The 18,151-nt window shown below is 45.9% G+C and overlaps 1 protein-coding gene across 2 annotated transcripts in view; it reads left to right on the forward strand.

Annotated features, from left to right (window-relative positions):
- LOC101739021 (dopamine D2-like receptor) overlaps positions 1–18,151 on the forward strand; it is a 210,250-nt gene that overhangs the window by 191,418 nt on the left and 681 nt on the right. For both annotated transcript variants that reach the window (XM_021347832.3, XM_004925908.5), the window contains exons 4-8: positions 4,636–4,888; positions 5,377–5,576; positions 10,023–10,109; positions 13,500–13,676; positions 17,161–17,339. In XM_021347832.3, the coding sequence (XP_021203507.1) occupies positions 4,636–4,888; positions 5,377–5,576; positions 10,023–10,109; positions 13,500–13,676; positions 17,161–17,339 (896 nt within the window). The remainder of the gene's footprint in view (positions 1–4,635; positions 4,889–5,376; positions 5,577–10,022; positions 10,110–13,499; positions 13,677–17,160; positions 17,340–18,151) is intronic.

Below are 18,151 nucleotides of genomic sequence, written 5' to 3' on the forward strand. Positions count from 1 at the left end.
ACAGACGAAATCCGCGTCCGCCTCTCGACCGAAAGTAGTAGTTACACCGGAGTCGGACTCCGCGCGCCGCGTAACCCCACCGCCGCGTCCCAAGCCCGCGCCCGCTCCCAAAGTAGTTGCCCCGCCCCCGCTGATACTTCAAGAGAAGACAGCGTGGAATCGCGTGTCCCAGGCCCTTCAGGCAAATAAAATTAACTACACCCATGCGCGTAACGTCGCGCATGGGATTCAGATCAAGGTCGCAACGCCGGGCGACCATAGGGCCCTCTCAGCATACCTCCGAAAGGAGAACATAGGTTTCCACACCTATGCTCTTCAGGAGGACCGCGAGCTCCGCGTAGTAATACGCGGAGTCCCTAAGGAGCTAGAAATAGACTACATTAAGGAGGATCTGACCGCTCAGGCCCTCCCGATAGTTAGTGTGCACCGGATGCACAGCGGGCGGGGCAAACAGCCCTATAATATGATACTCGTGGCGTTAGAACCCACCCCGGAGGCCAAAAAGAAGATCGCATGTCTCACGACAATTTGCGGCCTATCCGGGATCTCGATCGAAGCCCCCCATAAGCGTGGCACTCCCGGGCAGTGCTACAGATGCCAACTCTATGGCCACTCGGCGCGTAATTGCCACGCGCGCCCCCGCTGCGTGAAATGCCTCGGCGATCACGCTACGTTAGATTGCGTTAGAGATAGGGAAACCGCGACCGAACCTCCCAGCTGTGTCCTATGCCTTAAGCAAGGGCACCCCGCGAACTACCGTGGATGTCCTAGGGCTCCGCGAAAACGTCCAACCCACCCGGCTCCGCGAACCGTCGGCCCAAAGACTTCGGCACCTTCAGTGCCGAAACCCGCCTTCGTGCCGGCTGCAGTTCCCACGGTCTCGGCGTGGAAAAAGCCGCTGCCGTATACGAAGGCGGGAACGGAAACCGCACCCCCGCCCCCGCTCGTGACACGCCCCGCGCCCCAGCCCCTGCTCGCACCTCGCCCCGCGCCCGCGTTCCGTCCCCCGCAACCCTCTGCCGTCAACGACTTCGCGCTCGTGCGTGACTTCGTCATCGCGGTCAACTTCGACCGTCTGCGATCGTTCGCAGACGCGATACGTAGGTCGGTAACCCCCGAACAGCGGCTTGCGGCCGCTTTCGATCACATGGACGTCTACGAGTCCGTGTCGCGTACGTTATAAAATCTTTACCGGTAACCAATGGCGCAAAAAGGTAGAGAAAAACCGTATTCCCTTACGTTAGCATTCTATAATGCTAACGGACTCGCGCGGCAACGCTATCAAATTTTTGAATTCCTCCGCGATAATCTTGTAGATATTCTATTAGTGCAGGAAACCTGTCTGAAGCCCTCGCGTCGCGACCCGAAAGTCGCGAATTACGTCATGGTTAGGAATGACAGACTCACCGCCTCCAAAGGCGGGACTGCCATTTACTATAGGCGGGCCCTGCACGTCGTCCCTCTCGATACTCCCTCGCTCTCACATATCGAGGCGTCAGTGTGCCGTATCTCGCTGACGGGACACCAGCCGATCGTCATCGCATCCGTTTATCTCCCCCCGGACAAGCCCCTTCTGAGCAGTGACATCGAGTCACTGTTCGGCATGGGAGACTCTGTCATCCTGGCAGGCGATTTAAATTGCCACCACACTAGGTGGAACTGCCATCGTACAAACGTTAACGGTAGGCGTCTCGACGCGTTTATAGACGACCTCACCTTTGAAATAGTCGGTCCCCCAACTCCAACATGTTATCCGTATAACATCGCGCTCCGCCCGAGCACTATAGACCTGGCATTGCTTAGGAACGTAACTCTGCGCTTGCGTTCCATCGAAGCAATGTCAGAGCTCGACTCAGACCACCGACCTGTCGTTATGCAGCTCGGTCGCCCTCACAACCCAGTCACTGTTACGAGGACCATGGTGGATTGGAATAAGCTGGGCACGTGCCTAGCCGACGCCGCTCCGCCAATCCTCCCTTACGGCCCGGATTCGAATCCATCCCCCGAGGACACCGTCGAATCCATAAACATCATTACCGATCACATCTCTTCCGCGATCATTAGATCTTCTAAAGAAGTCGATGTGGAGGACAGCTTCCACCGCATCAGACTGTCCCCCGATCTTAGGAATCTCTTAAGAGTTAGGAACGCGGCAATCCGGGCCTACGATCGTCTTCCCACGCATACAAACCGGATTCAGATGCGTCGTCTACAACGCGAAGTCCACTCCCGCTTAAGCGACGCGCGTAACGATAATTGGCATAGTTATTTAGAACAACTCGCGCCCTCCCACCAAGCATACTGGCGACTAGCTAGGACTCTCAAATCCGAAACTACCGCTACTATGCCTCCCCTCTTACGCCCTTCAGGCCAACCACCGGCATTCGATGACGATGACAAGGCTGAGCTGCTGGCCGATGCACTGCAAGAGCAGTGCACCACCAGCACTCAACACGCGGACCCCGAACACACCGAGTTAGTCGACAGGGAGGTCGAGCGCAGAGCTTCCCTGCCGCCCTCGGACGCGTTACCCCCCATTACCACGGACGAAGTTAGAGACGCGATCCACAACCTCCAACCTAGGAAGGCACCAGGCTCCGACGGCATCCACAACCGCGCGCTAAAATTTTTGCCAGTCCAACTGATAGCAATGTTGGCTACAATTTTAAATGCCGCTATGACGCACTGCATCTTTCCCGCGGTGTGGAAAGAAGCGGACGTTATCGGTATACATAAGCCGGGCAAACCGAGAAACGAAACTTCTAGTTACCGTCCGATTAGTCTCCTCTCGACGATAGGAAAAATTTACGAACGTCTCCTTAGGAAACGCCTCTGGGATTTTGTTACCGCGAACAAAATTCTCATAGACGAACAGTTCGGATTCCGCTCAAAACACTCGTGCGTACAACAAGTGCACCGCCTCACGGAGCACATTCTGATAGGACTAAATAGGCGTAAACAAATCCCGACCGGCGCCCTCTTCTTCGACATCGCGAAGGCGTTCGACAAAGTCTGGCACAACGGTTTAATTTACAAACTGTACAACATGGGAGTGCCAGACAGACTCGTGCTCATCATACGAGACTTCTTGTCGAACCGTTCGTTTCGATATCGAGTAGAGGGAACTCGTTCTCGTCCCCGTCAACTGACTGCCGGAGTCCCGCAAGGCTCCGCGCTCTCCCCGTTATTATTTAGTTTGTATATCAATGATATACCCCGGTCTCCGGAGACCCATCTAGCGCTCTTCGCCGATGACACGGCTATCTACTACTCGTGTAGGAAGATGTCGCTGCTTCATCGGCGACTCCAGATCGCAGTAGCCACCATGAGACAGTGGTTCCGGAAGTGGCGAATAGACATCAACCCCACGAAAAGCGCAGCGGTGCTCTTCAAAAGGGGTCGCCCTCCGAACATCACTTCGAGCATCCCACTCCGTAGCAGGCGCGCAAACACCTCCGCCGTTAGTCCCATCACTCTCTTTGGCCAGCCCATACCGTGGGTCTCGAAGGTCAAATATCTAGGCGTCACCCTCGACAGAGGGATGACATTCCGTCCCCATATAAAAACGGTACGCGACCGCGCCGCGTTTATTCTAGGACGACTCTATCCAATGCTTTGTAGTCGAAGCAAACTGTCCCTCCGCAATAAGGTAACTCTCTACAAAACTTGTATACGCCCCGTCATGACGTATGCAAGCGTAGTGTTCGCTCACTCAGCCCGCACCCACTTGAAATCCCTTCAGGTTATTCAATCACGATTCTGCAGGATAACCGTCGGAGCACCATGGTTCCTTAGGAATGTGGATCTCCACGATGACCTGGAGCTCGACTCTCTTAGTAAGTATCTACAGTCGGCATCGCTGCGCCACTTTGAGAAGGCGGCACGACATGAGAACCCTCTCATCGTAGCCGCTGGAAATTACATACCCGACCCAGTAGACCGAATGGTAAACCGTCGACGTCGCCCAAAGCACGTCATTACGGATCCTCCTGATCCATTAACGGTGCTTTTAGGCACCACAAGCACCGGTCACCGTCCTCGTCGAACCCGTCGCTTGCGACGAAGGGCTCGACGAGCGAACTAACTCATAGACACAGCCCACTGAGTTTCTCGCCGGATCTTCTCAGTGGGTCGCGTTTCCGATCCGGTGGTAGATTCTGCGAAGCACTGCTCTTGCTAGGGTCAGTGTTAGCAACTCTCCGGTTGAGCCCCGCGAGCTCACCTACTAACGTTAGGGCGAAGCTGAAATAGCCTCTCAAGGCTATCACCATAGGTAGGGGAAAAAAAAAAAAAAAAAAAAAACATGATGCTGAGTGAGCGTCGTCAGCCATTCAGTCCTCGCTCGAAGAAGGACATGAAAAAGCGCTCAGGAATCACTGTGGAGGACAGTCCAGAATAAAGGTAGTGCGTGGAAACATTTTCTAGGAAAGGAACTGTTCAAAAACATAGCAGTTCCAGATAGTAGGGATGAACTCTATTCGATTAACCATGTGATGGTAAATAGGGAATGGATAATATGAAATAGGTCCGCAACGCATTCTCTATTTCAAGTATGGCATAAAGCACAAAAAGCAAAGTCCCTATGCACGCTTAGAGCTTCCAAATTATCTATCACATTTTATTTGTTTGTTCCAGGTACATAGCTGTGACACAACCGATAAAGTACGCGAAACATAAGAGCAATTGCAGAGTTTGGACCATGATCGGCATCGCGTGGCTGGTCTCCGGAGCAATAGGATCTCCCGTGGTCTTAGGCCTTAATAACACCCCCGATAGAAGTCCACACCAGTGCCTGTTCAATAACACTGACTACGTCATTTATTCTTCACTCGGCTCCTTCTATATTCCTTGCATAATCATGATGTTCCTGTATTATAATATTTTCAAGGTAAACTATATTAATGTATGTTGAGAAATTAGTGCAACGTTTTTTTGTTGGTTTGGGATTGACAAATAAAATCAACAATCAGGATACGGCTGTTAAGGCCTTAGGATGTAAAGTTCCATTGGCGTTAAATGCAATTTCAAAGGTCTAGAATCTTTAAAATAACCTTTTAACCTTTCGCGGCAGGAGTAAGGTTCGTATTGCACCTCTTTACGACGATGACCGTGATCAGAAAAAGGCAAAGTTGATTAAGCACATGTAACTCATAATACTAGTACGGGATCAACATTTAAGCGATGAACATTAAATAGAGAGAAGTCAAAAGTATAACTCACGTACAATCTTGAAAGGGGTCTAAAGGGTTAGCACAATTTTTAATTAAACCGAGCTAGGGATATTTCAAACGTCAAATTACGGGTAGACTGAAAACTACCGATAGATATTAGACCAATAGTGAGTGATTACAAGATTTAAATTTCCTATTTCACCAGGCTATAAGACAAAGAGCAAAAAAACAGAGGGTAGCGAAGAAGACCTCTGCCGCAATCGGGTCAGCGCTCTCCAGCGGCACTGCAGCTGTAGTCATTGAGAACATGGCGCAAACTCAAAGGCTGACTGAAGCATTACAAGACGATAGACCGACTAACACCGCTTCGGGAAGCAACGATGAAGTGGACGACGAGGAAGACAAGTAAGTCGAAATGAGATTGCAAGAGACAGAACTAGCTCGTCTTCCCAGACACCTTTTGAAGGAAAAACGTGTTTATCACCATCTGCAATAAAAAAAACGAGATTGAAGGTTCAAGCTTATTTACTGAGAGCACGTGTTGCGGAAAGGATATCTTAGGTTACAGACCAGAGTCCTATTTCAGCGGTATAGTAATCATACTTTTTAATTTGAAAGGTAATACTGCTTGAATTTGTAAAAAATAGAATTGGGACTTCAGCCCCGAGGTAGGGGATGTTCAGTACGAGATAACGGGTCCCGGTAATCACCACGGTGGATCACAAGCATTTCTGCCCATTTAGAGCTAAAAATGTTGATTTCATACCTTTTTTTTTTTTTTTTTTTTTTTTCGGGTAGAGGGCCGAACCTCCTACGAGGTCCCCGCGCAAAAGGGGCGCGCGGGGTATGTGAGACTCAACGATCTGCATGGTGTTGTGAGCAGACCGCGGGCCCAAGGATTTTAGAGCCCACCCACTAAACGACTCCTCTGCACTCTTACACCCGACGTCCGATCCCCTCCGAGGTCAGAACCCGGATGAGGTAGGGGGGCTACCGCGGTCAACACTACAACCAGACGGCGCGGCTCACCCCAAGGACGCCCAGCCGACGGTGCCTTCGAGGCGAATCGAAGGCTCTGAAACGTCGGCCGTCTCGGTACGGCAGCCCGTCGGGCCGCCCAGACGGTGCCGCTGGTGTCCCGGAATACCCCGCTGGACCAGAACCAGCCTGCCGGGTCGGGACGCGATACACCGTCGACCGGTCGCTCTAATCACTCCACGGCGGCGCGCTAGAGTGCTGGTAGCGCGCCGCGCGGCCTCACCCCCTCAGGTCGCCCCTTGACCTTCACCGGGGGGAGGCCGCCACCTACAGGGGCCGGGACGTACGGGCGTATTCCCGCCTCCGGCCCCCGGCTCGACGGCGACGGATCGGTGCGGAAAGGGAAGAGCTCTCCCTCTCTCGCTCCGCCGCCTCCTTCTGCGAGATGGTGGACTCGCAGAAGTCGAGCATCGCCTTCCAGGACGCGTCGCTGCCGAGCATCGTAGCCACGACGCGCGGCAGCGAGAGGTCCTCTCCTATGACCGCGACGAGGGCGGCGCGTTGCTCGTCGAATCCAGAGCAACGCGCCAGCGTGTGTTCCGCTGTGTCTTCCTCGTCGCGGTCCGCGCAGTGGTGGCACTGCGCCGTCGGTTCCCTTCCGGCTATCTTGTGCAAGTACCGGCCGAAACAACCATGGCCGGTAAGCATCTGCGTTAGCCGGAAGGTGAGGCATCCGCGGTCGCGGCCCACCCAGTCCGCGAGAACCGGGCGGACCGCCTCGACGGTACGGAGGCCGGCCGACGGGTCCGCCAAGCGGCGAGACCACGCCTCCAGCACGGACCGCCGAGATTGGAGCCTCCGCGCTCGAACTACACCTTCGCCGGGGCGCCCTTCCCCCCTAGAGCGGAGGTCGCTACGCCACCTGTAATCGGCAGCGAGCGCCTCCGCCTCCAGGTCCCAGGGTGGCGCCCCGGCGAGCAAGCACGCCGCCTCGAAGGAGATGGTGCGGTATCCTCGGATCGCCCTGACCGCGATCGCGCGCTGCGGACGTCGCAGCGCCGCGACGTTCTCGCGGGTCAGGGCGTGGCACCATACGGGAGCCCCGTAGAGTGCCATCGACCGCACCACCCCCATGTAGAGGCGGCGCGCCACCTGATCGGGACCCCCGACGTTTGGAAGAAGCCGGCTCAGAGAGCCGGCCGTCGCCATCAGCCGAGGGCCCAATTTTTCGAAGTGAGCGCGGAAGCTCCACCGACCGTCCAGTTCAAGGCCGAGGTACCGAAGACCGGTCACCCCGACCCCGACGCGGACGCCTCCGATCACGAGGTGGGCACCCAGAGGCGGCGCTCGTCCCGGCCCGTGAAAGAGCAGGGCCTGGGTTTTGTCGAGCGCCACCTCGAGCCCCAACCGTCGGATCCTGGTGACGACGTGTGCCACGCCTGCGCACGCCAGACGGGCAGACTCCCGGTAATCCCTCCCCGGAGCCACGACCAACGTGTCGTCGGCGTAACATATTACGCTCAGCCCGGGGAGGGGACCCCGAATGACGCCCCGCAGGACCCAGTCGTAGCCGATGTTCCACAGCAGGGGGCCCAGGACAGACCCCTGCGGAACACCGCGCTCGACCGGAAAGCGGTACATCGCCCCACCGTGTCCGATGCACTGGATCGACCTGCCCTCGAGATAGGAGCCGATCAGTCGGCGGAGGTATGCGGGGACGCCGTGATACTCCAGCGCCCCCGCGATCACCGACCAGGGCAGGGTGTTGAAGGCGTTCCTTACATCTAAGGATAACGCCATCGCCACTCCGCCCCGGGATACGGCTTCGTCGGAGAGGGCCCTCACGCGCAGAATCGCGTCGATCGTCGAGCGGCCCTCCCTGAAGCCGTATTGCTCCGCTTGATTTCATACCTCAAGCTAGGTTTTTTTTTTTATCGATTGGATGGCTGGATGAGCTCACGACCCACCTGATCTTAAGTGGTTTCCGAAGCCCTTAGACATCTACAATATAAATTCGCCCCCACCTTGAGACATGAGTTGTAAGGTCTCACTTATAACATTACAACGGCTGCCTCGCCCTTCAAACCAAAACGCATTACTGCTTCATAGCAAATATAGGAAGGGTGGTGCTACCTATACGTGTGGACTCACAAGAGGTTCTACCATCAATAATTACCCAAATTATAATTTTGCGGGTATGATTTTTATTACACGTTATTCCTTCATCGTGGAAGTCAATCGTGAACATTTTTTAAGTACGTATTTCATTAGAAAAATTGGTGTCTGACGACGGGATTCGAACACCGATGCATCGCTACATATGCACCGGACGTCTTAGCCTTTAGACCACGACGATTCAAATGGGTGGCGATATTCATTCGATCTAATATTACTGTCATGGCTGTTCAACCTGAATATCAATAGATATATTTCGTTTAACGTACATGATTCCTTTCATAAATCTAAAAGCATTCAGCACGTGTCTTATCTGCACTCAAATCTGCAACCCAATGATTGACCCAGGCATACCGTCAGGCCAAAACCCAAAAATTCATTGTTTAGATTTATTATACCCTTGTTTGATTTATGTTCTTAACTCGAAGCTGTCCTAATTAAACCAAAATTGAATCAGGGTTATTTGATAAACGCGAGTAAACATAATTCTTAATTAAATTTTTATTTTAACACTGTTTTACATTTCAACTGGTTTCCGCAGATTTTGGGAATTTCATTAACTCTGTAGATAACAAAAAAGTTGTTGATATAACAGAAATAACCATTTCACACCTTTAATGTTGTTAAATTTACTAGTGTTATTTTTATTGTTATTTTTATTTGTTGTTATTTTTACTGTTGGTAGGACCTCTTGTGAGTCCGCGCGGGTGGGTACCACCACCCTGCCTATTTCTGCCGTGAAGCAGTAATGCGTTTCGGTTTGAAGGGTGGGGCAGCCGTTGTAACTTTACTTGAGACCTTAGAACTTATATCTCAAAGGTGGGTGGCGCATTTACGTTGTGGATGTCTATGGGCTCCAGTAACCACTTAACACCAGGTGGGCTGTGAGCTCGTCCACCCATCTAAGCAATAAAAAAAAAATACATGTTTATTTTGAGAAATAACTCTACTTCTTCTTGAACACAGGCTGTATTCTCGATTTTTTTAGACAGAAAGAACATTCGTAATGTTTGATTTCTTTAACAAAAACTGACTCCATGATGCACTTGCACTAACTAATAGACATGTGAAATAATTGAAACGAAATCCAATGGGTTTTTGTCTGATTACGTAATCTTCATACGGGATTTACTATTATTATATTATCTTTAATATTATTTATACCATAACAATAATCTCTATGGCTTTTATGAATTCTTGAGCTTTTGTACTACATTTAATCCCCTTCAAAGCGCAAAAAAATCTAAACTTTTCAGCACATCAAGAAAGGCTCGTTTGACAAAACTTTTGAGGACTCTTTACAATTGAAGAAGGGACTTTTTTTTTCCGGTCCCGACAAAAAAGATAATTCCATAAATAGTAGTCGTAATAATACTATTACTACTCTCCTTAGCCGATTTTGGTCATGGCGACCACTTCAAAGTCCGTATCTAATTGTCACAGTGTGCTCGTGTGTGGTTAACATAGCCGATCTTATTCTTAAAAGTTCGTGCACATTGCGGACAGGTGACCACACCATTATAATAGTTGTAAGAGAAACAAATCTTTATCCATTGAATGGAAATTTAAAAATGACTTTAAACATTGAGTTCTCTGAGAGGACTTGCGATGCGATTGAGTGATCCATAGATGTAAAAACGATTCCATAAAAATTGTTAAGCCCAGCACTAACCTTAATTGTGATTAAAATTCCGACAGAACGGAAATGGGGCCGTATGCCGAGGAACTGGTCAACACGAGGTCGGCGCGGTTCATGTTGGCAGCTGTCGTCGAAGAAACCGGCCTGTGAGTATCATTACCGGGCTTACTGAGCAGATGATGAGCGAAGTAAATTCTGGATAATTAAACCTTTGCGTCGACCACTCGTAGAAGAAGCTATAGCAAACGGTACAAACAGGAAAAATTATAACCTAAGATCATAATTTTTTATCATTTCCCAATCACTACATAGTACAAAACAAAGTCGCTTTCTCTGTCCCTATGTATGCTTAAATCTTTAAAACTACGCAACGGATTTTGATGCGGTTTTTTTTAATAGATAGAATGATTGAAGAGAAAGGTTTATATGTATAATAATATCCATAAATAGTGGAGAAATCAATAATAAATTACAGTTTCCGAAGCGAAGCGAGGGCGGATCGCTAGTTAAATATAAGTTAATCTTAAGCAATCAATCAAATGTAATTAAATCTTAGTTATACAAATTTTTATTTTTGTTATTAATGCACTGTCGATTGCACCTATAATTGAGGTGACATCTGCCATGAACTTTTGTCAATTGTTCAATGCTTTGTATTGATGATCACTTTGTTGGTGCAACTTAATAAATAAATAAATCACTAAGTTTACCTGTAAAATTACAGTTTTATCAATGTTTTTATTTATTGCTTAAATGGGTGGACGAGCTCACAGCCCACCTGGTGTTAAGTGATTACTGGAGCCCATAATAATAATAATATAATAATAATAATAATAAGCCTTTTATTTCCCATCACCTAAATATTACATGTAAATATTCTCAACCATATATAACTCCCACATTCAGATCCAATTACATTGCCGTTCACTTTTCCTCGACAGGAACCCCTATTTGGGTATAGGCCTCCTCCAGCTTAATCCAATTTTCCCTGTTCCCAGCCTGCCTCATCCACTCCTTCCCAGCGGTGACTATGATATCATCACTCCATCGCTTCATAGGTCGTCCTTTCCTTCTTTTCCCATTAGGCCCTTTCCATTTTGTCACTTCAATTGTCCATCGTTTGTCACTGTAACGTGCTACGTGGCCAGCCCATCGCCACTTTAATCTTTTACTGAAGTTTAGGACATCAATTAGTTTTGTCTTTTTTGTCTGGAGCCCATAGACATCTATAATTGCGCCACCCAGCTTAAGATATAAGTTCTAAGGTCTCAGTACAGTTACAGTTACAGTGTTGTCGTTGTTGTTGTAATCCTAGGGTACCCCCGCTGGTACAAAGAGCCCTCACAAGTTGTCTCCGCTTTAGACTTTCTTGCGCTGGCTCCATCATTCCAGATCAGGAGAAACAGTCCTGAAAAATTCGTGTCGAGTCGTCGTGGCCTAAAGGATAAGACGTCCGGTGCATTCGTATCGAGCGATGCACCGGTGTTCAAATCCCGCAGGCGGGTACCAATTTTTATAATGAAATACGTACTCAACAAAAGTTCACGATTGACTTACACGGTGAAGGAATAACATCGTGTAATAAAAATCAAACCCGCAGAATTATAATTTGCGTAATCAATGGTGGTAGGACCTCTTGGGAGTCCGCACGGGTAGGTACCACCGCCCCGCCTATTTCTGCCGTGAAGCAGTAATGCGTTTCGGTTCGAAGGGTGGGGTAGCCGTTGTGACTATACTGAGACCTTAGAACTTATATCTCGAGGTGGGTGGCGCATTTACGTTGGGTTCCAGTAACCACTTAACACCAGGTGGGCTGTGAGCTCGTGCACCCATCAAGCAATAAAAAATAAAAATAAAAACCACTTTTCTAGTCTACAACTAAAATTGCACAATCTAGAGAAGACTGGCTATACTTGGAGGAGGCCTTTACCTGAGGAGGGGTTCTTAAAAGTGGAAATAATATTATTCAACAAACATATTATTTATTACTTAATTAATAGCATATATTATCAGATTGCATTAATTTTTGTCTTTATGTCACTTGTACGAAGTAAAAGGCTTTTTTTTATTATTATTTAAAACTATTTTTTATCAAAAAGCGAGATAAAGTAAAAGGTCATTAGAATCACTATCAAACGGTCCATGGGATATATTATTATTACACCAATCAAAACATCATCTAATATAAAACATTGAAGATTTAACACTGAGCACACCTTTTACTTTCTAAATATATCGGTAATAAGACTTGAACTTTTTTCCTTCTTCTAACTTCACTATATAATAAACCTTCATTTATAAACTCAAAAGACATCAAATATTAAGTTTGACATACATACAAGACTGTCGGCCGATAAATTTCTATCTGCTGCTTAATGTACCGAAAGGACTTTAGTTGAGTGAGAGTATTGTGTCTTCTGGAAAATATAATGTCTCCGTTCCTTTGTCGAACAACTGCTTGTTCACAAGTGAGTGAATAAAAAGAATTTCACGTCTATTAGGGACATCAGCACACCGTGAACGACGATCCATTGCCCAAATCAGTGTTTTGTTTGAACTACACAAAATTAACTCGCTTATTGTCACATTCAAACGAAATTGTTATGGAATAAATATATATGAATGAATTGCTATTCGTTAGTCTCGCTAAAACTCGAGAACGGCTGGACCGATTTGGATAATTTTGGTCTTGAATTATTTGTGAAAGTGAAAATAACAATTTTGTTTGTCCTTTGATGTGTCTCCCGTTGGACGGATTCCTTTTGTTTGTTTTAAATTCATTTTATGTTATACAAAAGTTTAGATCTTTTATTTATCGATTGAGGCACTACGAAGTCTGCTGGTTCAGCTAGTTATTAAATAATTATTATCGAAAGGCACATTTATATATACTCACTTTAGTGTCTTTGTATAATAACAAACAGCATACGTAGAGCTAGCTCAATATTCTATTTAGGTGTTAAAAGTTTCTTTTGGGGACCCGTATATATTTTTTGTCTTTCCTTACATAGTTTAGTAATTTGAGTGACTTATCAAAACTTTTATACCCATACTACTGGTGACCGTACTGGTGGACTAATTATGTGTATCGCTACATAATATAAAACAAAGTCGCTTTCTCTGTCCCTATATCCCTATGTATGCTTAAATCTTTAAAACTACGCAACGGATTTTGATGCGGTTTTTTTTAATAGATAGAGTGATTGAAGAGGAAGGTTTATATGTATAATAACATCAATTAAATAGTGGAGAAATCAATAATTAATTACAGTTTCCGAAGCGACGCGAGGGCGGGTCGCTAGTATACTAGAAAGTACTATTTAATAATGGTACGTCCGTATGCTATCATGGTTGCTTCACGTCACTCAGGCCATCTAGCCAACAGCTTTTATGGTAGGCAGCGGCTTGGCTCTGCCCCTGGCATTGCTGACGTCCATGAGCAACGGTGACCACTTACCATCAGGTGGACCGTATGCTCGTCTGCCTACAAAGGCAATAAAAAAAAGCTAGAAACATGTTATTCTTTTTATTTCTAGAATAATGGCAAACCTCGCGTCACCGATTCCAATGGTGGACCCGAACACAAATAATGATTCGGGATACGCTCCATCTAACATCGACGGAGAAACCAAAGAGCATACGCCACCAGCTTCTCCCACGCACAAGGATGGCAAGAAGATTCAGGAGGATCAAACTAAGAAACCTGAACTAAGGTGAGCAGATTCTTTGACGTCTCACTGTCCGTCTTGTGCCAACTGGTAGCTATGAAGATGACATGAGGATTTTGCTGCGATGGGTGAGCTCACAGCATACCTGGTGTTAAGTGCTTATCGAAGCCCACAGACATAAAAGACGTAAATGTTGACACCTGCCTTGACGCATCAGTTATAGGTCTCAGTCTTACAGCTGCCCCCGCCATTCAAACCGGAACGAATTACTTCTCCACAGCAGAATTAATCATGGCGATATTACCTATCCTTGTGGGCTCACAAAACACCATACCACCACTGGAGATGCGATTATACTAATAGATTATATTGAACATTACGTTTTTTTTTATCTTTATTATTTAGATGGGTGGACGGGCTCAAAGCCAACCTGGTGTAAAGTAGTTAGTGGAGCCCATAGACATCTACAACGTAAGCGTCACCCACCTTGAGATATAAGTTTTAAGGTCTCAAGTATATAAGTAGTTACAACGGGTGCCCCACCCTTTACACCGTAACGCATTACTGCTTCACGGCTGAAATAGGCGGGGTGGTGGCACCTACCCGCGCGGACTCACAAGAGGTCCTACCACCAGTATATATAGGTATATATATTTTCAACTTACATGAGAAGCTCTCGCTAGTCTCTATGATCTGCGTAGCAGCCATGACCTTCACTCTTGAGGATCAAACCCTCGCCGACGAATACGAATACAATTGACACTGACCTAATTTGTTGTTTGAAGGGACTCTTACACATCTATTCTATGGGTTCCGGCAACTATTCCTAGGTCCATTCATAAAATAGAGCCAATAACAATCTCAGAGAAGCAGGATTATTGTTCTAAACATACATATCACGCGGCCAAAATTAGATCACCCGCAAAAACAAGGTTTTTGTTCGACCTATCATCAATCTTCTTGATAGGTAATTTTGCGAGAGAACTGCTGACCGTCCATTCGAATTAGAACTCATTAGTGTTTGACCCTAAAAAGGCTGAATAATTCTAAATAATGGGCTTTGTATTCTCTAACCTTGCTTTCTTAACATACTTGTTTTTCCTAGGTCCACCTAGTTAGGAAACGACTTGTCGTTGCCGAGTGTTGTGGCATCGATACTCGGCGACGACGAGTCGTGGAAGGCGATGCTCGACTTCTGCGAGTGCACCATCTCGCAGAAGAAGGCGGCGGGGCGCGTGAGAGACGCACAAGCCCACCGCCGTCGAGCGGGGGCCAGGGAGGCGGATCTCGCCCAAGCCCTGGCCCTCTAAGTTTTTCGGGTCCCCCTCACATGTCGGTCTGGGCACCGGCGAAGGGGGCCTAAGAAGACGACGTGCAAGCTGCTCTGCACGCGTTTTACGTTAGAGCATCCGGGTGATGGAAGTCCAGCTATCCTCGACCCACACTGGTTCTGACCCAGCCGGGTATTCCGTAGGATAACCTATTCTAACCGGCGCCATCTAGGCGGGCTTCGGATAGCCTGCCGACCGAGAGGGCTGGTGGTCGTGGCGCCGACGACCGCCGGTCCGGCGTCCCGAGGGGGAGGGTGATGGAAAAAAGAGCTTAAAAGTAAGCTAACAGGTTAACTGAAAAAACAATCGAAATACGGTCACTTAGAGTATGTTATCTTAGAGTATATTAGATTCCACTTCATTTTCCATTTTCGCAGTCCGATAGAAATAATTTTCACAGTACACTCCCCCGAACAAAGATGTATCCGATATTTTATGTCCCAAGTGTGGGTAGTTTGTTTATGGAAATTTCAAACTTATATTGTTTAACTTTTTGGGATGCCTTAGGGTGTTGTTAGTTGCGGGTTCGGTCTCAAAGGTGTGGCGTTCTTGGATAAACACAGTTCGGATATTAAAGCTAAGCTGACGGCTGAAAATTTCACGCGTCGCTATACTGAAATTTATATAGCCTCTTCTGAATTTGTTATGTATTCTCTAATAGTACATATCCAATGTGTATAGAATAGGAAAAACTCTAAATCAACCTTCGAAAGGACCTACAGATTTAAAGCTCTCGTCAAAACTGCTGTCACCCTTTGACTGAACGCCGGAACTAATTTTATATTTTACAAAGTAATTACCGGGTTTCGTAATTAACGTGGAATCACCGGGAAATTATCGTAATGTAATTACCCGGCAGAAGTTTAGGATTGTTGATCCTAATAGAAGTGGACACTTTCAGCTTTTGAGTTTACATCACATTATGCTTTCATTTTAAGTTGGGTTGGTTCCTCTGATCAAACTTTTTCAAGTTTACGCCACCAGCAAACCATTTCTTAACACTCCCTCACAACATGCATACATATACCTATATTATTGCATGTGTGTCATATAACAGATACATAAAGCTGTAAAATGAAAGCCATCCAAAATTAAAGTCATCCAAAATTTTTATTTGTCAAGGAGAACATATCAACTCATACCCTTATAACTTTTTTACAATTAACATATTTGCAGATTATTCTACAAATTTAAAGAAATTTGTAGAATCTATTATATTTATATTACATTAGCGACCCATCCTCGCTTCGCTTCGGAAACTGTAATTTATTATTGATTTTTCCACTATTTAATGGATTTTATTATACATATAAACCTTCCTCTTCAATCACTCTATCTATTAAAAAAAACCGCATCAAAATCCGTTGCGTAGTTTTAAAGATTTAAGCATACATAGGGATATAGGGACAGAGAAAGCGACTTTGTTTTATACTATGTAGTGATTATATTTGCTTATTTACCATCAACATTCTCGACAGCAGTGCGATCATTTACTCAATTTACACGATATTACCTTGTGTACACGTAGCACGTAGAATACAGTCATATAAGTATGTATGTATTTATATGAAAACTGTGAAGTACTCAAAACTTGGGAAATATAATAATAAGTGACAATAAAACGCCGTTAGATTAAACTGTAAAAATAGTTCTAATCTATACTTAATAATTTCTCTTTAATCCTTTTTACTGGTGGTAGGACTTCTTTTGAGTCCGCACGGGTAGGTACCACCACGCTGCCTATGTTTGCCGTAAAGCAAAAATGCGTTTCGGTTTGAAGGGTGGGGCAACCGTTGTAACTATACTGAGACCTTAAAACTTATATCTCAAGGTGGGTGGCGAATTTACGTTGTAAATGTCTATGGGCTCCAGTAACCAATTAACACCAGGTGGGCTGTGAGCTCGTCCACCCATCTAAACAATAAATAAAAAATACTAATATATAAATCTACAGTGGTTTTTACGGATGCTCCGTTATAACGACTGAACCATGCATCCGATTGACTTGAAACTTGGTATACACGTACTTAATGGATAGGCTGATATTTATATGAGAGTTGGACTCCCTAATAAAGATGACAATAAATAAATAATGCCCAGCGATGCGGGCGAGTACGGCTAGTTACCTCTATTACTTGAGAAAATCGAAGGTAATATGATATACTTAAGTACTAATTTTATCCAAGCATTGTTTGCAGAAAGAAACTGAGCCGCCTCAGCAATAGCTCCTTGATCTCGACGCCGCGGAGGCGGTTTAGGAGCGCAGCTTCGGCTGCAAGATTTACAATCTTCAGGGCGAACAGAGCAGGGAAGCTAAGAGCCAAATCATTCGCCAAGAAAGAGAAGAAGGCAACGCAAACTTTAGCTATTGTTTTAGGTGAGCTTCCTTATTGACAACATCTGACGGTGAATGATTTTTATATATTACTAGCTGATCCGGCACATTTCGTAGTGCCTCAATCGATAAATAAAAGACCTAAACTTTTGTATAAAATAAACTTAAAACAAACAAAAAGAATCTGTCCGACGGGGGACGCATCAAAGGAAAAACAAAATTGTTATTTTTATTTAATTCCGAGCGTTTTCATATTTACCTTTTACCTTTTAAACCTTCTCTTAACTTCCACAAATAATTCAAGACCAAAATTTGCCAAATCGGTTCAGCCGTTCTCGAATTTTAGCGAGACTAACGAACAGCAAACTATATGAAATAAAAGAGGGTGAAAGAAATACTGCTCCAAACAAAATGTACTTTACTCCGAGGTAGTATTTTTGAAAGAACCCGGGAAGTCACGTTCTCTTAGATACTATCACAGATGCTAACCGCTTAAATAGGTTACCATTATTACCAGTTTGAATCTGAGAACATACAAAATTAAACAATTTACTTAAAATAAAACCACGCGTTCCCGCCAAAAGTTTACAGAGGTGGAGAAGCGGCGATGTTGCCAGTTCACTGTTAGATTTTTTTTCGATTTATGTTATCTATTCTAATATTATTATTATTATCTATACTAATATTATTAAAGAGGAAAGATTTGTTTGTTTGTCTGTATTTAATAGGCACCGAAACTACTGAACCGATTTGAAAAATTCTTTCACTGTTTGGAAACTGCACTATTCCCGAGTGACATAGGCTATAATCTTGTATCTTTTGAAATAAATAATTTTTGAAATAATTGCTATAAT

Source organism: Bombyx mori, chromosome 18, assembly GCF_030269925.1.
Source record: "Bombyx mori chromosome 18, ASM3026992v2".
NCBI lineage: Eukaryota > Metazoa > Arthropoda > Insecta > Lepidoptera > Bombycidae > Bombyx > Bombyx mori.